This window comes from Lissotriton helveticus, chromosome 4_1, assembly GCF_964261635.1.
Source record: "Lissotriton helveticus chromosome 4_1, aLisHel1.1, whole genome shotgun sequence".
Classification (NCBI taxonomy): Eukaryota; Metazoa; Chordata; class Amphibia; order Caudata; family Salamandridae; genus Lissotriton; species Lissotriton helveticus.
Genome location: NC_136063.1, coordinates 583,551,119 through 583,576,407, shown reverse-complemented (window position 1 = coordinate 583,576,407; position 25,289 = coordinate 583,551,119). Strand labels below are relative to the sequence as shown.

Genomic DNA, 25,289 nt, shown 5'->3' with positions numbered 1-25,289 from the left:
GTAGTGCTGGTCTCTCACACACCCCACCCACCTCTCACACACACCCCCCACCACCACCCTCCCTGTTGACATGGGGGCCTGTTGGGAGTTGTAGTGCTGGTCTCTCACACACCCCACCCACCTCTCACACACACCCCCCACCACCACCCTCCCTGTTGACATGGGGGCCTGTTGGGAGTTGTAGTGCTGGTCTCTCACACACCCCACCCACCTCTCACCCCCCCCCACCCACCACCACCCTCCCTGTTGACATGGGGGCCTGTTGGGAGTTGTAGTGCTGGTCTCTCACACACCCCACCCACCTCTCACCCCCCCCCCCACCCACCACCACCCTCCCTGTGGACATGGGGGCCTGTTGGGAGTTGTAGTGCTGGTCTCTCACACACCCCACCCACCTCTCACACACACCCCCCCGACCCACCACCACCCTCCCTGTTGACATGGGGGCCTGTTGGGAGTTGTAGTGCTGGTCTCTCACACACCCCACCCACCTCACACCCCCCCCACCCACCACCACCCTCCCTGTGGACATGGGGGCCTGTTGGGAGTTGCAGTGCTGGTCTCTCACACACCCCACCCACCTCTCACACACCCCCCCACCCACCACCACCCTCCCTGTTGACATGGGGGCCTGTTGGGAGTTGTAGTGCTGGTCTCTCACACACCCCACCCACCTCACACACCCCCCCACCCACCACCTCCCTCCCTGTGGACATGGGGGCCTGTTGGGAGTTGCAGTGCTGGTCTCTCACATACCCCACCCACCTCTCACACACACCCCCACCCACCACCACCCTCCCTGTTGACATTGGGGCCTGTTGGGAGTTGTAGTGCTGGTCTCTCACACACCCCACCCACCTCTCACACACACCCCCCCCCACCCACCACCACCCTCCCTGTTGACATGGGGGCCTGTTGGGAGTTGTAGTGCTGGTCTCTCACACACCCCACCCACCTCTCTCACACACCCCCCACCACCACCCTCCCTGTTGACATGGGGGCCTGTTGGGAGTTGTAGTGCTGGTCTCTCACACACCCAACCCACCTCTCCCACACACCCCCCACCACCACCACCCTCCCTGTTGACATGGGGGCCTGTTGGGAGTTGTAGTGCTGGTCTCTCACACACCCCACTCACCTCTCACACCCCCCCACCCACCACCACCCTCCCTGTGGACATGGGGGCCTGTTGGGAGTTGTAGTGCTGGTCTCTCACACACCCCACCCACCTCTCACACCCCCCCACCCACCACCACCCTCCCTGTTGACATGGGGGCCTGTTGGGAGTTGTAGTGCTGGTCTCTCACACACCCCACCCACCTCTCACACACACCCCCCACCACCACCCTCCCTGTTGACATGGGGGCCTGTTGGGAGTTGTAGTGCTGGTCTCTCACACACCCCACCCACCTCTCACACACACCCCCCACCACCACCCTCCCTGTTGACATGGGGGCCTGTTGGGAGTTGTAGTGCTGGTCTCTCACACACCCCACCCACCTTTCACACACCCCCACCCACCACCACCCTCCCTGTGGACATGGGGGCCTGTTGGGAGTTGTAGTGCTGGTCTCTCACACACCCCACACACCTCTCACCCCCCCCCCCCACCCACCACCACCCTCCCTGTTGACATGGGGGCCTGTTGGGAGTTGTAGTGCTGGTCTCTCACACACCCCACCCACCTCTCACACACCCCCCCCCCCACCCACCACCACCCTCCCTGTTGACATGGGGGCCTGTTGGGAGTTGTAGTGCTGGTCTCTCACACACCCCACCCACCTCTCACACCCCCCCCCACCCACCACCATCCTCCCTGTTGACATGGGGGCCTGTTGGGAGTTGTAGTGCTGGTCTCTCACACACCCCACCCACCTCTCACACACCCCCCCCACCCACCACCACCCTCCCTGTGGACATGGGGGCCTGTTGGGAGTTGTAGTGCTGGTCTCTCACACACCCCACCCACCTCTCACACACACCCCCCCGACCCACCACCACCCTCCCTGTTGACATGGGGGCCTGTTGGGAGTTGTAGTGCTGGTCTCTCACACACCCCACCCACCTCTCACCCCCCCCAACCCACCACCACCCTCCCTGTTGACATGGGGGCCTGTTGGGAGTTGTAGGGCTGGTCTCTCACACACCCCACCCACCTCACACACCCCCCCCACCCACCACCACCCTCCCTGTGGACATGGGGGCCTGTTGGGAGTTGCAGTGCTGGTCTCTCACACACCCCACCCACCTCTCACACACCCCCCCACCCACCACCACCCTCCCTGTTGACATGGGGGCCTGTTGGGAGTTGTAGTGCTGGTCTCTCACACACCCCACCCACCTCTCACACACACACCCCCCCCACCCACCCTCCCTGTTGACATGGGGGCCTGTTGGGAGTTGTAGTGCTGGTCTCTCACACACCCCACCCACCTCTCTCACACACCCCCCACCACCACCCTCCCTGTTGACATGGGGGCCTGTTGGGAGTTGTAGTGCTGGTCTCTCACACACCCAACCCACCTCTCCCACACCCCCCCCCACCACCACCCTCCCTGTTGACATGGGGGCCTGTTGGGAGTTGTAGTGCTGGTCTCTCACACACCCCACCCACCTCTCACACACACCCCCACCCACCACCACCCTCCCTGTGGACATGGGGGCCTGTTGGGAGTTGTAGTGCTGGTCTCTCACACACCCCACCCACCTCTCACACCCCCCCCACCCACCACCACCCTCCCTGTTGACATGGGGGCCTGTTGGGAGGTGTAGTGCTGGTCTCTCACACACCCCACCCACCTCTCACACACCCCCCCCACCACCACCCTCCCTGTTGACATGGGGGCCTGTTGGGAGTTGTAGTGCTGGTCTCTCACACACCCCACCCACCTCTCACACACACCCCCCACCACCACCCTCCCTGTTGACATGGGGGCCTGTTGGGAGTTGTAGTGCTGGTCTCTCACACACCCCACCCACCTTTCACACCCCCCTCACCCACCACCACCCTCCCTGTGGACATGGGGGCCTGTTGGGAGTTGTAGTGCTGGTCTCTCACACACCCCACACACCTCTCACACCCCCCCCACCCACCACCACCCTCCCTGTTGACATGGGTCCTGTTGGGAGTTGTAGTGCTGGTCTCTCACACACCCCACCCACCTCTCACACACACCCCCCCCCCACCCACCACCACCCTCCCTGTTGACATGGGGGCCTGTTGGGAGTTGTAGTGCTGGTCTCTCACACACCCCACCCACCTCTCACACACACCCCCCACCACCACCCTCCCTGTTGACATGGGGGCCTGTTGGGAGTTGTAGTGCTGGTCTCTCACACACCCCACCCACCTCTCACCCCCACCCCCCACCACCACCCTCCCTGTTGACATGGGGGCCTGTTGGGAGTTGTAGTGCTGGTCTCTCACACACCCCACCCACCTCTCACACACACACCCTCCCCAACCACCACCACCCTCCCTGTGGACATGGGGGCCTGTTGGGAGTTGTAGTGCTGGTCTTTCACACACCCCCCACACCTCTCACACCCCCCCCACCCACCACCACCCTCCCTGTTGACATGGGGGCCTGTTGGGAGTTGTAGTGCTGGTCTCTCACAAACCTCACCCACCTCTCACACCCCCCCCCTCCCTGTGGACATGGGGGCCTGTTGGGAGTTGTAGTGCTGGTCTCTCACACACCCCACCCACCTCTCACACCCCCCCCCCCCACCCACCACCACCCTCCCTGTTGACATGGGGGCCTGTTGGGAGTTGTAGTGCTGGTCTCTCACACACCCCACCCACCTCTCACACACCCCCCCCACCCACCACCATCCTCCCTGTTGACATGGGGGCCTGTTGGGAGTTGTAGTGCTGGTCTCTCACACACCCCACCCACCTCTCACACACACCCCCCACCACCACCCTCCCTGTTGACATGGGGGCCTGTTGGGAGTTGTAGTGCTGGTCTCTCACACACCCCACCCACCTCTCACACACACACCCCACCACCACCCTCCCTGTTGACATGGGGGCCTGTTGGGAGTTGTAGTGCTGGTCTCTCACACACCCCACCCACCTCTCACGCCCCCCCCCCTCCCCAACCACCACCACCCTCCCTGTGGACATGGGGGCCTGTTGGGAGTTGTAGTGCTGGTCTCTCACACACCCCACACACCTCTCACACACCCCCCCCACCCACCACCACCCTCCCTGTTGACATGGGGGCCTGTTGGGAGTTGTAGTGCTGGTCTCTCACAAACCTCACCCACCTCTCACACACACCCCCCCACCCACCACCACCCTCCCTGTGGACATGGGGGCCTGTTGGGAGTTGTAGTGCTGGTCTCTCACACACCCCACCAACCTCTCACACACACCCCCCCCACCCACCACCACCCTCCCTGTTGACATGGGGGCCTGTTGGGAGTTGTAGTGCAGGTCTCTCACACACCCCATCCACCTCTCACACCCCCCCACCCACCACCACCCTCCCTGTTGACATGGGGGCCTGTTGGGAGTTGTAGTGCTGGTCTCTCACACACCCCACCCACCTCTCACACACACCCCCCACCACCACCCTCCCTGTTGACATGGGGGCCTGTTGGGAGTTGTAGTGCTGGTCTCTCACACACCCCACCCACCTCTCAAACACAGACCCCCCCCACCCCCCACCACCCTCCCTGTGGACATGGGGGCCGGTTGGGAGTTGTAGTGCTGGTCTCTCACACACCCCACCCACCTCTCACACACACACACCCCCCCACCCACCACCACCCTCCCTGTGGACAGGGGGGCCTGTTGGTATCCATTTACATTTTGGTGAGTATGTGGCCCACGTGCATGGGTTGGGGCCTGGGAGTTGTGTCTTCCCAGTTGTGTGAGGCTGACCATGTCGTTCTGATCGTGGTGCTTGGTTTGTACTTACCAGCCTCTTCTCCTTCCTCAAGTCCGTCCAGGCTCTCTGGGTGCAGTATGCCCAGCACCTTTTCCTCCCAGTCAGTGTAGGGTATGGGCTCCGGGGGTCTGCCGCCGCCAGTGTGATTGGCTCTCACAAGGTTTTTGGCACGGATCCCTTTCACCCTGGTTTTCAGGCCATGCCACCGCCTCTGTATTTCATGCTTTGTCCTGGGCACGGTCCCTGACGCATTCACCCGACTGACGATCCTGTCCCACATGTGATTTTTTTGCACAACAGTGGTCTGCTGGGCTTGGGCACCGAATATGTGGGGCTCAACACGGATAATTTCATCTACCATTACCCTCAACTCGGTCTCCGTGAATGTAGGTTTTTTTTGGGTGCCATGGTGTGTGGTGCTCAGGGTGTGGGTTGAGTGCGTTGGGGGGTGCAGGTGTGTGTTGTGTGGTGTGTTGGAATGGTGTGGTGGGTGTTTGTGTGGTGGGTGTGGTAGGGTGGTGGATGTGTGTCTTCAATTGGTGTATGCTGTTGCTCGTATTGGGCCTCTTGCTAGCAGCTATGCTGTGATGCAAAGGATTGTGGTAGTGGGTGTGAGTCTTTTTATAGTCGTGGCTCAATGGTTGTTGGCAGTCAGGTGGTAGGTGGGTGTTTTGACTAGTGTGCATTATTGGGTACTTGGGGGGGGTGTAATTGTGGCTTGTGATTGCTGTTGGTGTTTCCGGTGGGGGGTACTCCTTTTTCGTGTGTTTGCAATTTACTTCCGTCTCACGTTTTGACATTGGTTTGACGGTAGGGATGTTGTTCGTGTTGGCCTTCCGCTGTGATGCACTGTTTCTCGTTGCAATGTTTCCGCCGCGGACGTGGATGGCGGTGCGTACCGAGGTACAGGCGGCGTTATCCTAATCGCGGACACGGAGCCTTCGCAGGTATGGCGGTGGAGATGGCTGTTTCCGCGTTCATGTGCGTCCGCGGCGGACGGGGTTTCGTTGGTTCCGTCCGCTTGCGGCGGTCTCAGGTGTACTCCGTCCGCCGCGGACGGGGTTTGCTGTACTCCGTCCGCCGCGGACGGAGTTTAATGGCATTTTTATCCTAATCGCAACGGCGGGTTCTCTGCGGCGCGGTCGGGAGTATCTTGGCCGCGTCCGTGGCGGACGGATCCCGTTTCCGTCCGCCATCATAATCGACCTCTATGTACGGAAATGTGGAGAGAAACTGTTACCTATAGGGAGACATGCTACTGTTGTTATTGTTAAAACCTACTGTAATAAACATCTGTTTAATGACTTAAAGAAGTGCAAACCATCAAGTTGGAAACTACGATGGACAGTGTAAGCTTGCAGGAATGCCAAAATATTGAGAAAGCTGTGGTAGTTGAAAGACAAACAGGAAGTCTTACAGGAGGTAAGAGCTATCTCAGAGCACTCTTGATGCACAAACAGTTAGTTACGCACTGTTTGTGCATCAAGAGTGCTCTGAGATAGCTCTTACCTCCTGTAAGACTTCCTGTTTGTTTTGCATTTTGCACCTTTTGGAACCAGAAGGTGATCTCCCAGAGCACCTATAATATTACTAACTCTGTGTCACCCATCAGACTTTATATACTACCAGGGAGTGCAGCGGTTGCCTTTACATTTTCCTGTAGTTGAAAGACATACATACAACAAATCACCTATAACAGGAAAATAATTCTAACTTTCTGTAATACTGTTTGACGATGCACCCATAATTGTTTGTAACCGTAACAAAACCCAAATTTCGATAAACAGATGTTTGCTCATGTAAAAGCCAAATGGCAAAATTGTTGAGGTGGGGTCAGTATGGCGTCAGTGACAGACGCGGCTGGTGCAGGTAAGAGCGGTGGGGCGGGGAAGCGCGGAAGTCGAGAGATGACAGAATAGGGCAAATATTTAAAAAAAACAAAAAAACACTCACTTTGTGCTCACTGACTTGGCGATGCGGCAAGCACAAGGGAATCGGTTTTATTTATTCATTTATTTGATTTCTCCTTTTCCGTCGTCTTGTCGATTTACATCCCCAAACTCCCCCCCCCCCCCCCCCCCCCGGCGCTTCACCACTCTTACCTGCACCGGCCGCACCTGGTCAGTGAAGAGGGTGACCTGTAAGACTCAGGCAAACTGAATCCTTTGCTGAGTTTAGAAGAGCTGATGAAGTGAAGTACCAGTGGGCAAATTCCTACAGTATGTTGTACAGATTGACTTGTTAATCACTAAATGGAACCCACAATCATGAATGAAGCACTGAAGAATCACAGACTACGCACCACACTTACGCTTGGTAGTGGGAGGAATGCTATCACACCCATTTATAATGCACTCGAGTTAGACCTGAAAGGGAATCGAACAAATTTAAGACAAATTGGAATTAAGACTTAGGCCAGAAATTATCAGACCATACATGGGAGACAGTTGAAGATCACCCAATATGACTCTTGAGCAATGTAAGATTCAAGTTACGGCTATTTAACTTTTTGTTTTGCATAGAGTAGATCTCACACCTACGAAATTAAAGAAAATATACCCAAATGCTTTCTCCAGGTGTTCTATGGAGGATGCAGGATTTTACCCCATGACTTGGTTGTATCCTATTGTAGTAGAATATTAAAGGGAAGAGACACTAACACTTAAAAAAATGCTTGCAAGCAGGGACTAATGTCACCAAAATCTAATAAGTCTGTTCCTGTGCCCTAGAAAGAGATTTGCGGTCCAAACCCCTCAATTTTAGAACTCCCTTCCTCAGGACATTAGGTCTACGACATCATACCCTCAATTCAGGAAACTCTTGAAAACCTGCCTCTTTCGCCAGGCGTATGTATAAATCCTCCAGGAGCAGAACTGTTTTGAGCCCAACGCCATGAAACCGTCTGCTGTACGTACGCTTTACAAGTACTTTTTAACATAACATAACAAAGAGGAAGAGCAGAACTAGTTCCTCGATATAGCCCTGATATTAGATAAAAGATACATCGCAACCACATGGAAAAATGCATTGACCCGAGAATGGATCAGTGGGTCAGTGTTACTCTGCTGGGTCGATATAGATTAAGAGGAGATCAGATTGAGTAACTTTAGGGGTCGAAGACCAATGGGAATTCATTCAAGGATGGCAAGAGGTCACACACAACTTATTGTGGCATTGCTCCATAGAACTAATTGAAGGAGGCAAGTTGTGTGCTATCTGTCATAATACAGAAGAATGTAAATGTAACTGACAATAATCGACCTGGCAAAAGAAAAACCTGGGAGGGAACTGTAGCTTCCAAGGCTTGCACTCCTATACACTCCCATACACACCCAACTTCTTGCCCCCAACCCCCACCCTCCCAGTACTTACAAGAAGTGAGCCCTAAGTGTTAGTATTATCAGAGTCACTATTGGAATTAAAATTCAGTTACTTACATGTACATATAGTAATAAGTGTACTAATAACCTTTTTTTCTTTATTATAGATTAATGTGGTGCTGAAGCTCACACATTTGCCATCGCTACCGAGTTATTTTCTCAGTCTTCTTGAGTTTCCAATTGATTACACATCTCAGAGGTTTTATATGTTGGAAGGGATAGTAGTTGCAATGACTGTTGTAACTAAATATACCCAAGGAGCAAGGTTCCTTTGCTCTGAGGAAAATTGTCCATATTCTCAAGGTACAACATTTTTTGTAGTATATTGTAAACAAGTGTATAAAAAAAATTACTAGTGTCTTCTATGAGTTGGTACGTGGGAAGTGATTATTCAAATCATAGTGAGCAAGTCTGATGAGATGCAGATATGTTGCTTAATGACAGTACACTGTGCATGGTGAGAAAGGTCCACAAGGAGCTAGAAATAATGCTCCTAAACCCAGACTTATTCTGTTTCTCTTATCATATGTAAAGGTTTCTGGATCACAATTTCCCTTCACTGTAGAGTGGTGCTAACTGTAAGTAGCAAGCTGGTACTAACCCAGGCTTGTACTTACACTTAGGGTAGAGAGTAATGAAGGGTACAACAAGAGTACACAATGCCAGAGGGCCTGATTCATATAGGGTCTGCTTGGAAAGTCGGAAACTCGCTCTCAAAGTTTTACTGCCTGGAGAAACAGTTACTACTGTATTGAAATCTAAATGTAGTCCTAAAAGTCTGGAACAGTTCTAGCTTTCCAGGAGGATTCCAATGCATAGCCATTTGTGCATGAGAAATATAGCAAACTGCAGGTGTACATTTAAGAGATGTGTGCATTTACTTTTTGGGTGAGAAAATATTTCTCCTTCTGGAGAAGCCCATTCCTGTACACTCCACCAATTGTGGGGTCATTCCAATCCTTTTGTTAATATAATTTGGCACAAAAGGAGTCTGTCCTGGATAAAAGGTTCTGTAGTGTATTTTTTAGGACCTACCAAACTTAATTAGCGGACCTTCACTGGTAAATTATTCCATCACCATTTATGAATACTTATTTGCACAGACTTGTCTGATTCACACCAGATCACAGCACACTACCTTTACAGTGTTTTAATGTTTTGTCTAAACAAAAAACGCTTTTAATACCATCAAGGGAAATCTGTTTTAATTTTAAATAACATTATTGGTAATTTTTCTATGGGAAAATGATAATATCTCGCACAGTGAATTTTCTTATTATCAAAGACCTACTCCAGTTCAAGTCCAGTGAAAATAATCTTTTTATTTTACTTCATGAATGTTTGGCCTTTTTTTGATTGCTTCATCAAGAAATCGCTGTTCAGTTACACTGTCTAACATTAAAATGCCAAATAACAGCTCCAATTTCCCAGGGAGGGCTTGCAATCTAGGGCCAGATGTACGACTCACCAATTTGCGACTCGCAAATTGCGTCGCATTTGCTACTCGCAAATAGGGATGTATAACAGTTTCTCAGACACTGTTAGCGATTCCTAATGGGGTTGCAAATCGCATGCCTCATGAATATTAATGAGGCTGTCGCAATTGGCGACCCCATTAGGAATGGCTAGCTAGCACTCCCAGGGACCCAGGGATGGTGGCCTGCTGGGGTCAGCAGACCACCATGTCTGGGACTGCTTTTAAATAAAGCAGGATTTTTTTTTTAATGCAGCCCGTTTTCCTTAAAGGAAAATGGGAAGCATTCAAAAAGGAAAATGAAACTTGTCAGTTTCACTTTTTTAAGGGCTTGTAGTGGTCCCTCGGACCACTGCCTGCTATTAAAAATATTTTCTCACATACTCACAAAGGGGTAGGGGTCCCCTGGGGACCCCTTCCTGTTTGCGAGTGGTTTACCACCTACTTGAAGTAGGTGGTAACCTGCGAGTGTTTTGCGGGCGCAAAGCAATTGTACATGGCATGGTGACTGGCTATTAGGAAGGGAAGCCCTTTCCTAATAGCGGGAGTCACAAATGCTATTTTGCGAGTCAGTGACTTGAAAAATAGCATTTGTACATGCCATTATCCTTTTTTGCAGTCGCAAACAGGAGGATGTCGCATTTGCGGCTGCAAAAAAGGGTCGTAAATCTGGCCCCTAGCATCTTGATAGTAATATTAATCAGGACACTACACTATGGCCTTGGGGATGTGCGATTTGAGTGGGAAGAAAACTCAAGAGATGGGTTCTTTATTCTCCGAGTGAACCTAGAAATATGGGACACATTAAGCTAGGCAAAGGGCATGATATCACAGCTGTCTAGGTACACCTCTAATTTGCGAAAGACCCAAGCTTTGCTACTGGCCAAGGTATGAACAGTTATAGAGTTTCGAGGGATAACAAATGTCTAATGTTGGGCTCCTTCTATAAGGGAGTTGTGGCAGGGGGAGATTAGACTGCTGGAGGTGCTTAAGGAACAATCAGGCCTGGTCAAAACAGGGGGTTTTAGATATAACACTGGGCAGTCCACCCAACTATGAGAGAACAAAGATCACAGCAACCCGTACAATTTGAGAAGTAGATTAAATGGGAAGGCCATTAAGCATATAGTTTCCAACATACACAAAATTATACTTCTGCATAAACAAACCAACATATAAAATATCTGTGGCAAACCTGACAGAAAGCTAGGCAAGATCTTGAATGATAGCTAGTATGGGCGATCTATGATTGGACTAAGATGAGTATATGGAATGTGAAGCAAGGAATATTCTACAGAAGGTACTCACTTACAGATACCCACAAAGTTCTTAAATGAGACAAAGCAAAATTAGCCCTATGTTGGAGCTTCTGGTTCACTGCTAGAAAATTTATTATATTGTCCGAAGCTGCAGAAATACTGGACTGGACTCCAGGTTATCTCACAGTTTGGGTCCCGTATGCACTATCGAAATTCTAGGTTGTTCTGCTAGTGTCCACTCCTTCACGGCCCTGCTCCAAAGACCAAACTGAGAATGCCCTGCCTGCATCCTAAAAATTGGAATACTTTGCCAAAAGGAGCCATAGATCAATCATTTGAAAATTAATTCCTTTTTTCTTTGGAAACAGGTGTAGTACCAACACACATTGTTTAGGGTCTAGTTTAATCGGATTTCTAACTTCCTTGTGCAGATGTGTGATCACTTGGCTACAGAGTCCTAGAGTATGAAATCATGTGAATCCAATCTGCTGTCTCAAACCGACGTCTTTGGGATCTCTCAGCATTGTATAGTGTATTTTGGGTAATACAGTAGAAATGAGATGTGTTCTGTGAAGATATTTGAATTCCATGCAGTGGAGTCAGGAATTACTCTATTCACTTTTAGATATAGCTTAGCCCTGCCCCTTTCATCATAAGACATCTGTATTCCACAGCATACATCCTATTTTGCCATAAAAAATAATGGGGTTGCTCTGTGTTCCTCAGAACCTGGGTATATAATTTATAAACTACGGCTGGCCTACTGGCTAGCGGGACGCAACCTGCACGAAATAGGCATGTCTGAAGAGGACAGGGGAAGGGGCGCCATACACACTTTGCTGCTGCCTAATACGGCGATCCCTGGGCAATCTCCTCCCTTGCTCAAGATGGCCATTGCCTGCTGGAGGAGAGCTGTGAGATACACGTCCCCCACCTCTTCCTACGCTCCCACGATACCATTGCTGGGGATCCCCCTGGGGACGGGGATATTGTCTACACGGGCGCTCACCACGTGGACGGAAGCCGGGGTGTCACAGGTGGGCGATCTATTCAATGATGGTCACATGATGACCTTTGAAGACTTCTACACAACACACCAGGTGCCTAGGGGGATGTTCTTGCTACATGGAGGGGTGCGCGGCTACATCACACGGAATTGGGCACCGGAAGGTAACAAACCTATTGTAAACCCACTACATATGATGATGTACCTGATGGGCTCAGGGAGCAATTTAACAAAATGGATTACGAGTGGTATCCGCGCAGGGAGGGCGATATCATTGCAGCCTCTGCGTGAAGTGTGGGAGAGGGAGGCAGGCCGGGAGTTTCGGGACAAGGAGTGGGAGCGTGTTCTTAAATTTCCCAAGAGAGTTTCGAGGAACCCTAAGTTTAAATTCATCCAACTTATGATCCTACACCGCGCATACCTCACGCCTCACCGTCTACATGTAATGTTTCCTGCCACGCCAGACTCCTGCCCCCGGTGTGGAATGGAGGACGCGAGGTTAATACACATGCTATGGGATTGCCCGAAATTGGGATTTTTTTGGGCTACCATTCACGCCGCATTACACAGAGTGTCCCCTAACAGAAAATACGACACTATATCCTCTAGCCTGCTGGGACTGGGACCCACTGAACGTAGGAAAAGTGTGGCCACGAGGTTCATCGATCTAGCGCTGCTGCTGGCCAAGCGTGCTATTACCATGAGGTGGAAATCGAGCAGGCCACCTGACCCAGACGTGTGGAATGCAGACGTGGTGAGGTGGGGTAGGGCTGAAGGTATGGCATTACAGACCGAAGAACGAAAAGGCTTGAGAAGGGTTCCCATATCACTCGAATGGAACACTGTACTGATATCCTTTGAAATGGCTGATGCGGACACTACCACCGGGAGCGTGTCTGTGGATGATTGAAATGGATTGGATTGAATGCTTTAGAAACACCGCGTATTCGGACTCCCTTGTGCTCCCTTGTGCTTCCGAATGGCAAGGGATAGCAGCTCATGCACAGACACAGGTGCACTGTATAGGAAGACATTCAGCCAAGGCTGAATTCAGGATTGTAGGGACCTCAGGGGCTTTGTGACAAGGATATGGTGAAATTAAGGGACGGTTGAAGACTGTATTGCCATGTATAGATTACACACTGTGCTTCGATAGAAGTGTCCGGGGAGGGAAGATGGGTGGGGGGAGTTGGGTGGGGAAAGTTGGGGGTTGAGAGCAATTATGACAAAGAGAAAAGTAACTCGAGCTGCTACAGTTTTACTGAAATGCATCACTAGAACATATGCCACACTGAGCTGAACTGTAATGTAATATCTGTGCACTGTTATCCTGCAAATAAAAAGATGGAAAAAAATATATATATATAATTTATAAACTACAATGCGTTCTGTTGGGTATCGCAATTGCTTTGTGTGAGAAAATGGTGCCCAAAATGTCACACCTATGAATAAAGATCAATGTATGGTCTGCAGGAGTAGGAATGTTGGCCAATATTCAACAAACCTATAATACAATTATTAAAAAAGATAAACAACACACAACAATGCCATTAATTATTTTGTATATTCATGGTCATATAACCAAATAATATACCCAAATTTCTTCATATGCAGCTGTCATAAACACAATTAATAAACGTGACTTGGTGAAAAGGTGACGCAAAAGTGCTTGACACAACACAATACAAAAAATATACATGAAACAATTAAAGGAATGCCTATCCTTTTTGTATCAACTAGTCCAACAAATACTCTATCTCATTATTAGTTTTTAGAGGATGGTTGACCAAGAACATGTGCAATCAATAAGGACTAGCTTGTTTGTGAAGTTTTAGCTTGACTCAAAGCTGTATGACAAAGTGCAAACCATTTTGTTTGTTCATGAAGCCCTCACCCACCAACCTAGTTGGTGGCATGCTTCATCATCTGGCCCACCCAGTGACACCGAATGTGTCCCGGGTGTGCTTCAACGCCTGGATACAGCGGAGCAGGTATGTTGCTGAGGGTGCAGTGTTGTGACGTGAAGGTGAAAGTTTTAAAAGCTATACAGGGGTCCTAGTACCCGAGGGTAAATTACATTTTAATAACTGGGCCACTGTTAGCATTAAAAAGGCTTATGGATGTAATAGGAGTATCTGTTAGGGCCTTCTGCATCCAAGTGTGGTCTACATGTTTCAGCCAGGCCTTTCTGATTAAAACTGGCTTTCTTCAGGACTAAAAACATGATGGTGCAATCTTAATTTAAGTGAGTGTGTAATTTTGAACAATGTGAAGCACTCGCTAAGGAGCTGTATGTGTGCGAGGTGGATTCCCTCTTAGAGCATCACTGGACATACCACATGTATGACAATACAAAACATACAGGGGAGAGTCTTAGTATAGTAGCATATAGTCACAAAACAATCTGATTACCGGTTCCTATTGTGCTGTGTAGACAATAAAAATGCGGCAAATGGTGTAACCATATGGGTGGTATGGTTAGGGTGTAAATTATCGTTTATGCATAAAGTTTTGTGGTGGGCTAGACATCGTAAGTATAACACACAGACAATGGGGTGATAGGTGCATGAAGGGAGTATTATCCTCACGTTGGCATTTGCCATGATATGCCCCATGGAGTAGTCCGGCAGAGGTAAAGACCCTGGATAGAGAAAGGGCCTTCGGGAGGTTAGCGACCTGTGAAGAAAAAGCTTACCTGGACCGTCGCTGGAGTGCACGTGTACTCACAAAACTATCGATCAAGACCTGCGGTGAACCTGTGGCTTTCTCGTGGACCTCCGTAACAATGCCATGAGCAGTGTTTTGCCGTAAGTGCTGGCCGAATGATTTAGATCACCTGGGCAAGTGAGGACATAAAGGAGAGACTATACTCGCTGAGTCATATCTATAGTGCGCGTGTGTGGGAACCTAGTGTTACCCCAGTATTGGAACTTTCATAGATTCCCATGCTTTGTATAATTCCCAGTCGTCGGAATGGGAGCCTCGGTAGTATCACAACCATAGAAACAAATGAGAAAAATAGGCCTAGGCCTCATCTCATTTTGTATCCTATCACCCTCTTTGTGTAAAGGAGACCAAACTTTTGTCAGGACCAATCAGAGCAGCCTCACCCCATAGAACCTTCCTGAGAGAGCTCAGAGCCTCAGATTTTTCTACCGCACGTTGTGCTAGGGAGTCTCTACTGAGCTCTGCTCAGTTTTTCATTCCATACTTATTTCTTCAACTTTTCATCTACAATCAAAATATGTCTGACAAGGAGAAGAAGGCCTTATTCAGGTCCTGTGCGTCTTGTGGAAAAAAGCAACTTTTTGTAGAAGATAAGCATGAAAGCTGTATTTATTGCTTATACCCGGACCTCAAGGCCACTGACTGCAAGATTTGTAGAACCTTCTCTACAAAAACGCTACAAGACAGGGAGGGCCGGCTTTTGACCTGGCTTCAAAAAATGAAGACTCGGAAGGAGGTGTTCTCATCGGATGAAGAGGATTCAACATCTCTGTCTTCCTCTCGCATATCCAAGAAGAGGGGTAGGTCTCCTCCTTCTTCTTCTTCAGCTGAGCCCCCTATCAAGGCCCCTCATAAGATCTCTGACAGGTCTGAGAGGGCTAGTCCCATTAAATCTCCTCACGGAAGTGAAAAGGAGAGGCTGGGACAGGCTGCTGGATTGGTAACAGCCACTAAGGACAAAAAGGAGGTTTCTATCACTTCTCCTCCGTCCAAAAAGGAAAAGACTGGTGAACAATACTCTACAGTCAATCCAGGGACTATGCCTGAGAAGAAACGGCGTCCGTCGACGACAAAAACAACAGGTACGTCGACGACGATTGCTTCTCTGAAAGTTTCCGCTGTTTCATTGGCTCCGTCGACGGGATCGTCGTCGGTAGCAGTTTCATCGTCGACGACTCCGTCGGCGTTTAAGGTACCTGGTTCGTCGACCATGACTACTTCCTCGTCGACGATGATGGTCTCAGGGAAGGTGCTGTCGACGGCCTCGTCGTCGACGAAGACTACGTCGACGGCAACAACAACTTCGACGATGACACTGATGGTGATGACGACGAGTTCGACGACGAATCCGTCGACGATAATACCGTCGACGACGAGCAAAACGCCGTCGACGAAGTCCAGTGTGCCGTCGACGACTCCATCGACAATACCGTCGACGACTGCCGCACCGTCGACGACAGCTCCGTCGACGAGGCCGTCGACGGGTCAAAAACTGCAATTTCCAATGCAGAAGCTGAAAATTACACCTGAAATGACGTCTCCTAGACGGTTTTTGTCTCTTCCACCGACAATGCTTCTGGATGACAAGTCAGATGAGGAGGAGGAAGATGGAGGCCATTATGGGGATGCCTATAGTCCCTCAGATTTAAATGTGAAATTACAAGAGACTGACACAGAGGAATACTCTGAGCATACATATGACCAACAGGTGCATCACTATGTTCCTCAGGAGCGACGTCCACCAGGTTTGGGACAGGGCATGGTGGCCATGCCGGCCTCTCTAGTCTCTGATCTACAGATGATGCTGCAGGACTACAGAACCAGGTTTCCATCAGAACCTTCAGTGCAGCCTGCTCAACCTCCAACTCCGGTGCAGCCGCAGTCGCAACCAGTTGTCGTACTGCCTCCTTCACAAGTGGTACCTCTGACGCCACCAGTGGTCTTGCCAACGGTCCTCTCCCGGACATCGGACCCCGAGCCAGCCAATACCGTTCTGCAGGATACCTCTTCCGATGATGAAGTACAGGTAGATCTATTGACTGATCCATTGCAGGACCCAGACTTGGATCCCGGTGACAGTGGACTACAGGATCCGGACGCCACTGGTCGGGATACTTCTATATCACCGCCAATCGATATAGGGGGGTTCCATAACCTCATGGAAAGAGCGTCGAAGAGGTTTGGACTGCCAATTACAAGGGAGCAGTCTGAATGTTTCCTGTATGATTTCAAAGAACAATACAGAAAATCAGTTAAATCCATTCCCATAATTGAACATGTGTGGGAGGAAGGGATCAAGATCATGCAGAGTCCAGCCACTGTTATCCCTGTTCTTCCCAGGCTGGAGAAGAAATATAAGGCTCCCTATGGCAGTCCTGCTTGTCTTCTTGGACAGCCGAAGCCTGATTTGGTGATCTCTCAGGCCGCACAAAGCAAATCCAAGAACCCATCGATGCCTTTGACTACGCCTCCGGACAAAGACGGTAGGCGCTTGGATAACGTGGGGAAGAGGTTTTCTTCCATGGCCAGCTTGCTTGTTCGAGCAGCAAATGCTCTAGCCATTCTAGGCAGATACGATCGCCAGATGTGGTGTGACATGGAGCCATTTGTGGAACAACTACCAGACTCCACGAGGGAAGAGGCCAGGAGAGTCCTGATGGAGGGAGAAAAATCATCCTCCAAAGTAATCGATTGTGCTATGGATATAGCTTCAACGGCTTTTCGTGCCTTAGCAGGGTCAGCGGTGTTACGCCGTCAGGGCTGGTTGAGAGCCACCTGGTTTCGTCAGGAGGTCCAAAATAAGATCCTGGACCTCCCATTTGATGGGGAGATGCTTTTTGGTAAGCATGTTGATGATGCCCTGCAAAGTCTAAAAAAGGATACTGACACGGCGAAGTAATTGGGATCACTGAACTATCGAAAGGTCCCATTTAGAGGTGCACAAGGCAGAGGTTTCTCTTCTTATAGAGGCAACACACCCAGCAAAGATATTCCTCGCAGTCTTCGCAGTCTTATAAGACTCAATATTCGAATCAACAATCGGCGTCTTTCTCTCGCCAACATCAGCGAGGGCGCCAGAACCACCAGGGACGCGACAATGCCAAGAGGCAATAGCGGCCTCCTGGCTCTTACTACTGTTCCTCCCCTCCCAGTCACATCAGTGGGGGGCAGGATATCCTTTTGCCTGAACAGCTGGAAGAGTATTACATCGGACCAGTGGGTCCTGAAAATAGTTCAGAGTGGCCATACGTTGGAATTCCAAGATCTTCCTCCAACAAGAGCTCCTGGCGCCAACCGCACCAAACATCTGAGACTGCTCCATCTCGAAGCCCACCAATTGTTGATCAAGGGGGCAATAGAACCGGTACCTCTCTCTCAGAGGGGCAGAGGTTTTTATTCCAGGTTCTTCCTGGTTCGGAAGACGGCAGAGACTTGGCGCCCCATACTAGACCTACGAGAGCTCAACACTTATCTCATCAAACTATCTTTCAGGATGGTTACTCCCCAAGATATTCTTCCTCTTTTGAATCCAGGCGACTATTTGGCGTCTCTGGATTTAGAAGATGCGTATTTCCACGTACCGATACACCCAGCTCACAGACAATATCTACGCTTCACAGTAGGCAAGAGCCATTTCCAATTCAAGGTGCTTCCGTTTGGCCTTCGGTCTGCACCACGGGTATTCACCAAGGTGTTAGCAGCAGTAGCGGCTTTGCTACGAAAACAATCCCTGGAAGTTTTCCCTTACTTGGACGACTGGCTCGTCAAGGCTCCATCTTTATTTTTTATTTTTTTAAAACCTTTATTGTACAGAAAGCGCTCACAGATACGGGCCTACAACCCATCGGGCCGGCCACCACAATAAAAGAAACATAGCAGGCAATACAGAAGCTCCCACAGGACATCACAGCAATCCATATGAGAAGCAAAGGCAAGAAGCCACCGAGCAACCATCACGTACAGGATGAGAGAAGGTTGATTTTATAATAGAAGAAAGGGTGTCTCAGAATAAGGGCAATCTGTAAAGTCCAGAGGGCCGTGGTGGGCCGCGAACAAGCAGCAGTATCGAACACAGGAAAATTCAAAAAGAACAGGTACATTTTGGCAAAGTCAGAACGTGAGTCCCACAGTAATAAGCAATTGCAACCGCTGCCCAGCGCCCTCCCACCACTACGAAAACACACAATAATACACAGAACTAAAAATAGGCTTGCAAAACAAAGAGCCCTCTGCCACAACAACCCAGGGGAGGAAAGAAAAAGGGGGAGAGGGGAAAAAAAGGGGGGGAAAAGACATAGGAAAAAAGGGGGGAGAAGTAAGAACGCAGCATCACTGCACGCGCCCCACGGCTAACGAAGCACTCAAGAATAGATCAGCACATGGAACCAGTGGTAACAGGAGGAATGAATGCGTAGTAAACCGTGACGGCAGGAATACCAGAAGGCCCATGCTAGCAAAAACACCCCAGGGGGCCACATGCCGACACCGCGTCTCGAAAAAAGGGGATACATAAGAGCCATAGAACCAAAAAAAGGAATGAGGGGAAAACACAATACAACAGACCCCCCCGCACATCCCACCCTGCACCCCTGCAGAAGGCTATGGCCTACCCCCCGGCAGCGTGCCTGTCGCCCTAATCAGAACCCGAAATATAGAAGAGATAAAAGTAAGCAAGAACCACAAGACAAAAAAAGAAGGGAAAACAGGGAAGTAGCAACGGGAGAGGAGCCATATAATCAAAACCCCATCAGCTCCCACCCTCCCGTCCGAAAACACTCCGAACCCACGGGAAGATAATAGGCACAAGGATAAGCTCCAGGAACATGAAGGAGAATCGAACATAGTCATACAGTTACAAACGGATCATCCGATCATACCGCAAGATAACAGTCCACCGAGGCAAGTTCATCTCAACCCTGTCCTTGTTTATCCCAAGCTGTAGTCGTCCAACGCACAAGGAACCAGATCATGTGGAACAGGAGGTGAATAACAGGGAGTCCGATCGGCAATCCACACAAGTCATATCGATTGTGACCCGGATGAACCGGAAAGGACGGCAACCACCTCAGGCAATGCAGGCACAGTTCCGACGACAATATGAGGGAAGCCGATCCGGCGGAGCAATGACAGGATCTTCGTTCGACCATTCGAGGCAAAAAGGGAAAGGGAGATCCAACAAGGCCGGTCCGGACGGGACCCGGCCGGCGGACCCCCTGTACAGGGGGGAGCACAGGATGAAGGAGGGCAGCGGACATCCGCACACCCACACCAACGGCAGCCGCCGGGCCCACGACCTCCAGGAAAGTTCCAGCAGCACACAACAGAAATGAAGCCGCACACACCGGGGGGGGCTCGGCAGGCCCGGCAAAATGATCCTCCTCCAGGTCAATGATAGGCGCGGCCATGGGAGCACTCCAGGAGCGCAAGGCGGCGAGGATGTCGCCAAGTGTAGGCTCACCTTTACGGTATTCAGCAAACGTGCCATGCGGCGGATCAGCGTCGCCAGTCTCGGCCAGTCCGAGAGACATGGGGTCGGCCGCCATCTTAGAAACCCGGCGGGGCCGCGGCAAACTCCGACCCCCGTCCGGACACCAGCGGGGCAAACAGGATTCAGCCGACCACCAGCAGAGGCACCACCAGAGCAGGAAGGGGGGCCACCAGAAGAAGGCGGGTCGCCGGCTCCCCACACGCTACCGGCTCCGTTCTCCGAGTCCGGGCGGAGGGACTCAAAATGGCCGGACCGGAGAACAAAGGGGAGACGGGCCACATACACCGTCAACCCCGTCCATGGAAGGCAGCGCCCCAACACCAGGCCGCAGGACCGCCGGATCAGGCCCGGATAGCCGTAATCGGTCTAATTGCACATCGGCCTCTCCGACCGAACCCACACCGCCACCAAGGGCCGGCCACAGCGCTCCGCCCCGCCCGGGCGCCGCCAAGGAGTGTCAGGCCCGCTCGCTCCGGAGGCCCCGAAGCAGACAAGGGTGCAGCCCAGGATCCGCGGCACCCAGGAACAAACGGATCAAACGGTAAGTGCCTGTGAAATGTCGTAGTTCCATAGTCTATCAAAGAATACTTCCCGGGGCAGGATAAAACACAGGATAGACGTTCCAGACAGGAAAGCGAACGGAGCCGAGCTAAAACGCGGCCATCTCGGACGCGAGCTTGGCTCCTCCCCCCAAGGCTCCATCTTTAAAGGAAACTTCTCAAGCCGTTTCAACTTGCATCCAGTTGTTCAGTCACCTGGGCCTTCAGCTAAACAAATACAAGTCAGTTCTGCAACCCTCCAGGTCCACAAGATTCCTTGGGGCCATTTTGGACACAAAGCGATGCACAGCTCGTCCTTCAGAGGAACGTCAACAAAAGTTGATCGTCTCGGCTCGCCAGGTGCTGAAAAAGAAATGCCTTTCAGTCCGACTCTACAAGTCCCTGCCCGGGTCGATGTCATCCTGCATACCATTAATACCGCATTGCAGGCTGCGAATGCGTCCTCTGCAGGAAGAGCTAGACAAGCAATGGTGCCAAGCAGAGGGATCATTCAACGACAAGGTGTTGGTGACGCCAGAAATGAGAAAGGCATGCGAGTGGTGGCTTGTAAAAGACAATATCGCAGAAGGTCTGACATTCAGGATTTCAGCATCCCCCCTGATCATGACTACAGATGCCTCTTTGGAAGTCTGGGGAGCAGTGCTCCGAGAGCTTCAAGTCAGCGGGCACTGCAGTCCAGAGCAGTGCCAGTGCCATATAAACTTTTTGGAGCTGACGGCCATTTGGTTGGCTTTGCAGGCTTTCCTTCCCAGAGTTCAGAATCAAACAGTGCTGGTCCGGATTGACAATACGACAAACAAGGAGGAACGAAATCGCAAACTCTGTCCAAAGAAGCTCAGGGAATCTGGGATTATGCAATTCTTCACAGGATCAATTTGCAGGCCGAACACCTGGCAGGTTCTCTCAATGTCACGGCGGATGCCCTGAGTCGCCAGGCAGAGGTGAATCACGAATGGGAATTGAATCAGTCCATTCTGGAGAGTGTGTTCTCGGTCTGGGGGACACCGACCATCGACCTCTTTGCGTCTCCGGTGAACGCCAAATGCCGGTTTTATGCAAGCAAAGTTCACCATCAGGGATCTCTGGGGAACGCCCTTTCGATTGCCTGGTATGGCGCATTCTTTTACGCTTTTCCGCCAATTCCCCTCATTCCACGAGTACTCAGGAAGTGTTGTATAGCTCCTATATATCCATATTTCGTGTTAAGTTAGCATAGGTACATTTCAGATTTAAACGCCATTTTTCCTTTCTTGCAACTTCTGCACACGACCCTTAATTGTTGACTTAGCTTTCAACCTAGTGGTTTGCCGTGGTGAATGTGAGAATAATATGTTATTGCTCTGATATCTGCTTTGTTTAATAAAACATGTCTGCACGGAGAGTGCTGAAGTTTCAGGAGCAACACGATATGGAATTGTTATGAGGTCTGATCTCCACGCCTTCATAGTCATAACACAAGTGCAGCCTTTGCCAACTTGGGCTTGAGGCGGGATTGATATTGCTTTGCACGAGAATTGTTAACACACTTGATGCGGTGCACATGCAGAGAGAGCTGGTGTATGCTGATGTGATTCCTTCATGCTAGGACACTAAGGTATGGGCCCGCCCTAAAACAACCCAAAGAGACCTTCTTAGATAATAATATAATATATGTGTTAGGGAGGGTGAGATATAAGTGTTGTTAACTCTTATTCATTACAGCATGTTAACATGCTGTCACCATTCGCTTTTTATGTCTTAGTAACTATGCTGATAATTTTGCTACTGATAATAAGTATACTTGTATTATCAAAGATACTGCGCCTGAGAAGACGGCATTAGTAAATAAACATTTCAAATGCACATGTGTCTTCTTTACTCCATGTTCTGGTTTGTAATGATAATATAACGAAAGAGTGTTCATGAGTCCCACGTACCCTGAGGTACTGTAAGTTCATGTTCTGGTTTGTCTAAACATTGGGTGTTTGATATGTCCAATGAGACACTGTAGCTAGCTCGGTAAGGGGTGAGTTGGTTGCTAAGGTAAGTTTTGGGACATCCTAATTTGCCGAGGTTCCACTCCTCTGTGCACAGTTCTGTGTGAGTACAGAAACCCTGCAACATGGCGCCCAACGGTTTCGGTGGTCTTATATCATGACACTCGAGTAGTTTATCATTCATGCCTTTACCCCTTCACATCCGTTTCCGGAAAACGGGGTGTTGGTGAAACCTACCTATTTTTTGAAATAGGTCTTTATTCAAGCTTGATTCTTACTCAAACGGTTTCTTTGAATTACTACCCAGTTGTGCTACAAAGTATTCTTTGTGTTTTCTTGTTTCCATTTCTGTGATGGCGGCAGCGGTGGCTATTGCGCAGCATAGTCGCGTAGCGGTACGCAACCATCTTCAGACGTACCAAGTCCCAGTGGATGGGATGGCTGTGATTTTCGTGGTAAGTGCAGATCCGGCGTTTCCTTACGAGTTGTTTTACTCTTGGGTTACGTTTCCGGCTGTGGACGCTAATTCTGGTTTGTACCACTCCTACACCGCCTCGGATGTCCCGGCTGAATATACGCCATACAGGGCTTTGGAAATACCTATTGATCATTGGCAGCATCGAGTTTGGTTTGATGGCGCCCTCCCCCACTCTTTGTCCCGTGCGAGGTTAGGTCCACTCTCGATTCCAGGTACTAATTGGCCTGCGCTGGGTGGCTTTACCCCGCACCCGAATCACGGGGCTTGTACCCTGATAGAAATACGCAGGCTGCATGTAGTTTCCATTTCCGTGATTCGTGCTTTAGTGCAATACATCGGTCGACATCTTCCTGGTGGTCCCCAGGTGGGTGTGATCGCTCCCATGGAACGAGGCGGAATGCGTCTCAATCCTGTTATGGTAAATTCGGTTTTTGGTGCGCGTCCTGTTGACAACGATGACTTCCCATTCTGGCTAGCAGAGAAGTTTGATCAACTGGAAGCGGTTTTTCCGAATTCCACTCCTGCTGATAAACATAGAATGTTGACGATTACTCTCCCGAAGGATATTACTCCTGAACTTGCTGACTGTGACAGCTGGGGAAAAACATTTGCGGCAGTTTATACAAGGTGCTTCGGCACCCCGTCTATGACTGCCCTGCCTGAAATCGTTCGACGTGTTCAGAATGATCACGGTCCAGAGGCAGCGGTTGAATTGGGTATGCGCCTGTGTGGTTCTTTTGAGATTGTAAGTGATCTCATTCTCTCCAATGTTAAAGGAGATGCAGTTAACTTTCAGGTGTCGAATGCTTTGGCTGCTCTGCCCGATGCCGACAAACCCCGCCAGTTAGCAAAGATTGTGGTGGCCGCTTATAAAACGATTGGCCGCACAAGTAGAGGTCTGAAATATTTTCCAGTGAAGGAGAAAAAACAACCACTGGGACAATCTGCAGTGACAGATGCCCAGCCCAAGTCCAAGAAACAAAATTGGCCTAAAAAACAGACACAGGGGAAGCAGACAACGCAGACTCAGGGTCCTTTTCCTGCAATACTAGCTCCTGCACCACCCGAAAAAGTTTATGATTTGCGCGACCGCGCGATGATTAAATCACCTGATCGTTTTCAGGGTTCTGATCAACGCTCTCCTCGTTCCTTTCAGGACACATCGGCCCAGAAAACCGGTGGAGGAGGAGGGGGTGGACGTGGACGTGGTGGCCAACAAGGACGTGGTCAGTCCCGCCAGACGGACGGCGCAGTGAAGCAGGAGGATTCTACGCCTCGGCGTCCGCAGTTTGCGAAAAAGAAAGTCGCAGCCTTAACAGCGCATCGATATGCCACAGATAGTGAGAACGCGGCTTCGGAATCTGACGTGGGCTCTGACCTTGCTGGACAGCGCGGCGGAGATAACAATAGTCAGAGAGGCGCTGCGTCCACTACTGAGGGTGACAGCGACTGATGTCTACGTTGTGATAGAAACAGCGGATACGAGACTTGCTCCCCCTGAAAGACTATATGAAATTGTCCTGTTAATTGAAGGTGACATACAGCGTACCGTTAAAGGTGTATTTTGGGAGAATCTGTCTTCTACATATGATATTTTACTTTCGGAGGCTGACTGGCCCCCACCTTTTGTGCTCGCGGCGCCGCGAGGGGAGGAGGTAATCCTACCCAGTTTCGCGAACACTGTCTCGAAAGAGCATGCGCAGCATTTTGCAGAAGAGTGGGCTCGGGCTCTCGCGCCGGCTCTGTACCGTAACCAATGTGGTTGGGATAAATTGTCGCCTTGCCACGAAATACCGTTGCGGTCTCAGCCGCAGCCTCAACCTCAATATCCCATCCGGCGTGAAGCAAAATCTTCCGTCGCGGAAATCCTTGAACAATTGGAATATCAGGGAGTTATTGAAACGTGTGTGTCACCGATGAATAATCCCCTTTTTACTGTGAATAAACCTGACGGATCATATCGTTTGGTTTTGGATTACCGGCATTTGAACTCGCATTGCCGTAACTGTGCAGTACAGAATACCCACGGCTCTGCCCTAGTGG

At 50.5% G+C, this 25,289-nt stretch overlaps 1 protein-coding gene across 2 annotated transcripts in view; it reads left to right on the top strand.

Annotated features, from left to right (window-relative positions):
- The window catches only part of MCMDC2 (minichromosome maintenance domain containing 2), a 1,264,730-nt gene that overhangs the window by 296,161 nt on the left and 943,280 nt on the right, over positions 1 to 25,289 (top strand). For both annotated transcript variants that reach the window (XM_078687209.1, XM_078687210.1), the window contains exon 4: positions 8,386 to 8,581. In XM_078687209.1, coding sequence (XP_078543335.1) covers positions 8,386 to 8,581 — 196 coding nt within the window. The remainder of the gene's footprint in view (positions 1 to 8,385; positions 8,582 to 25,289) is intronic.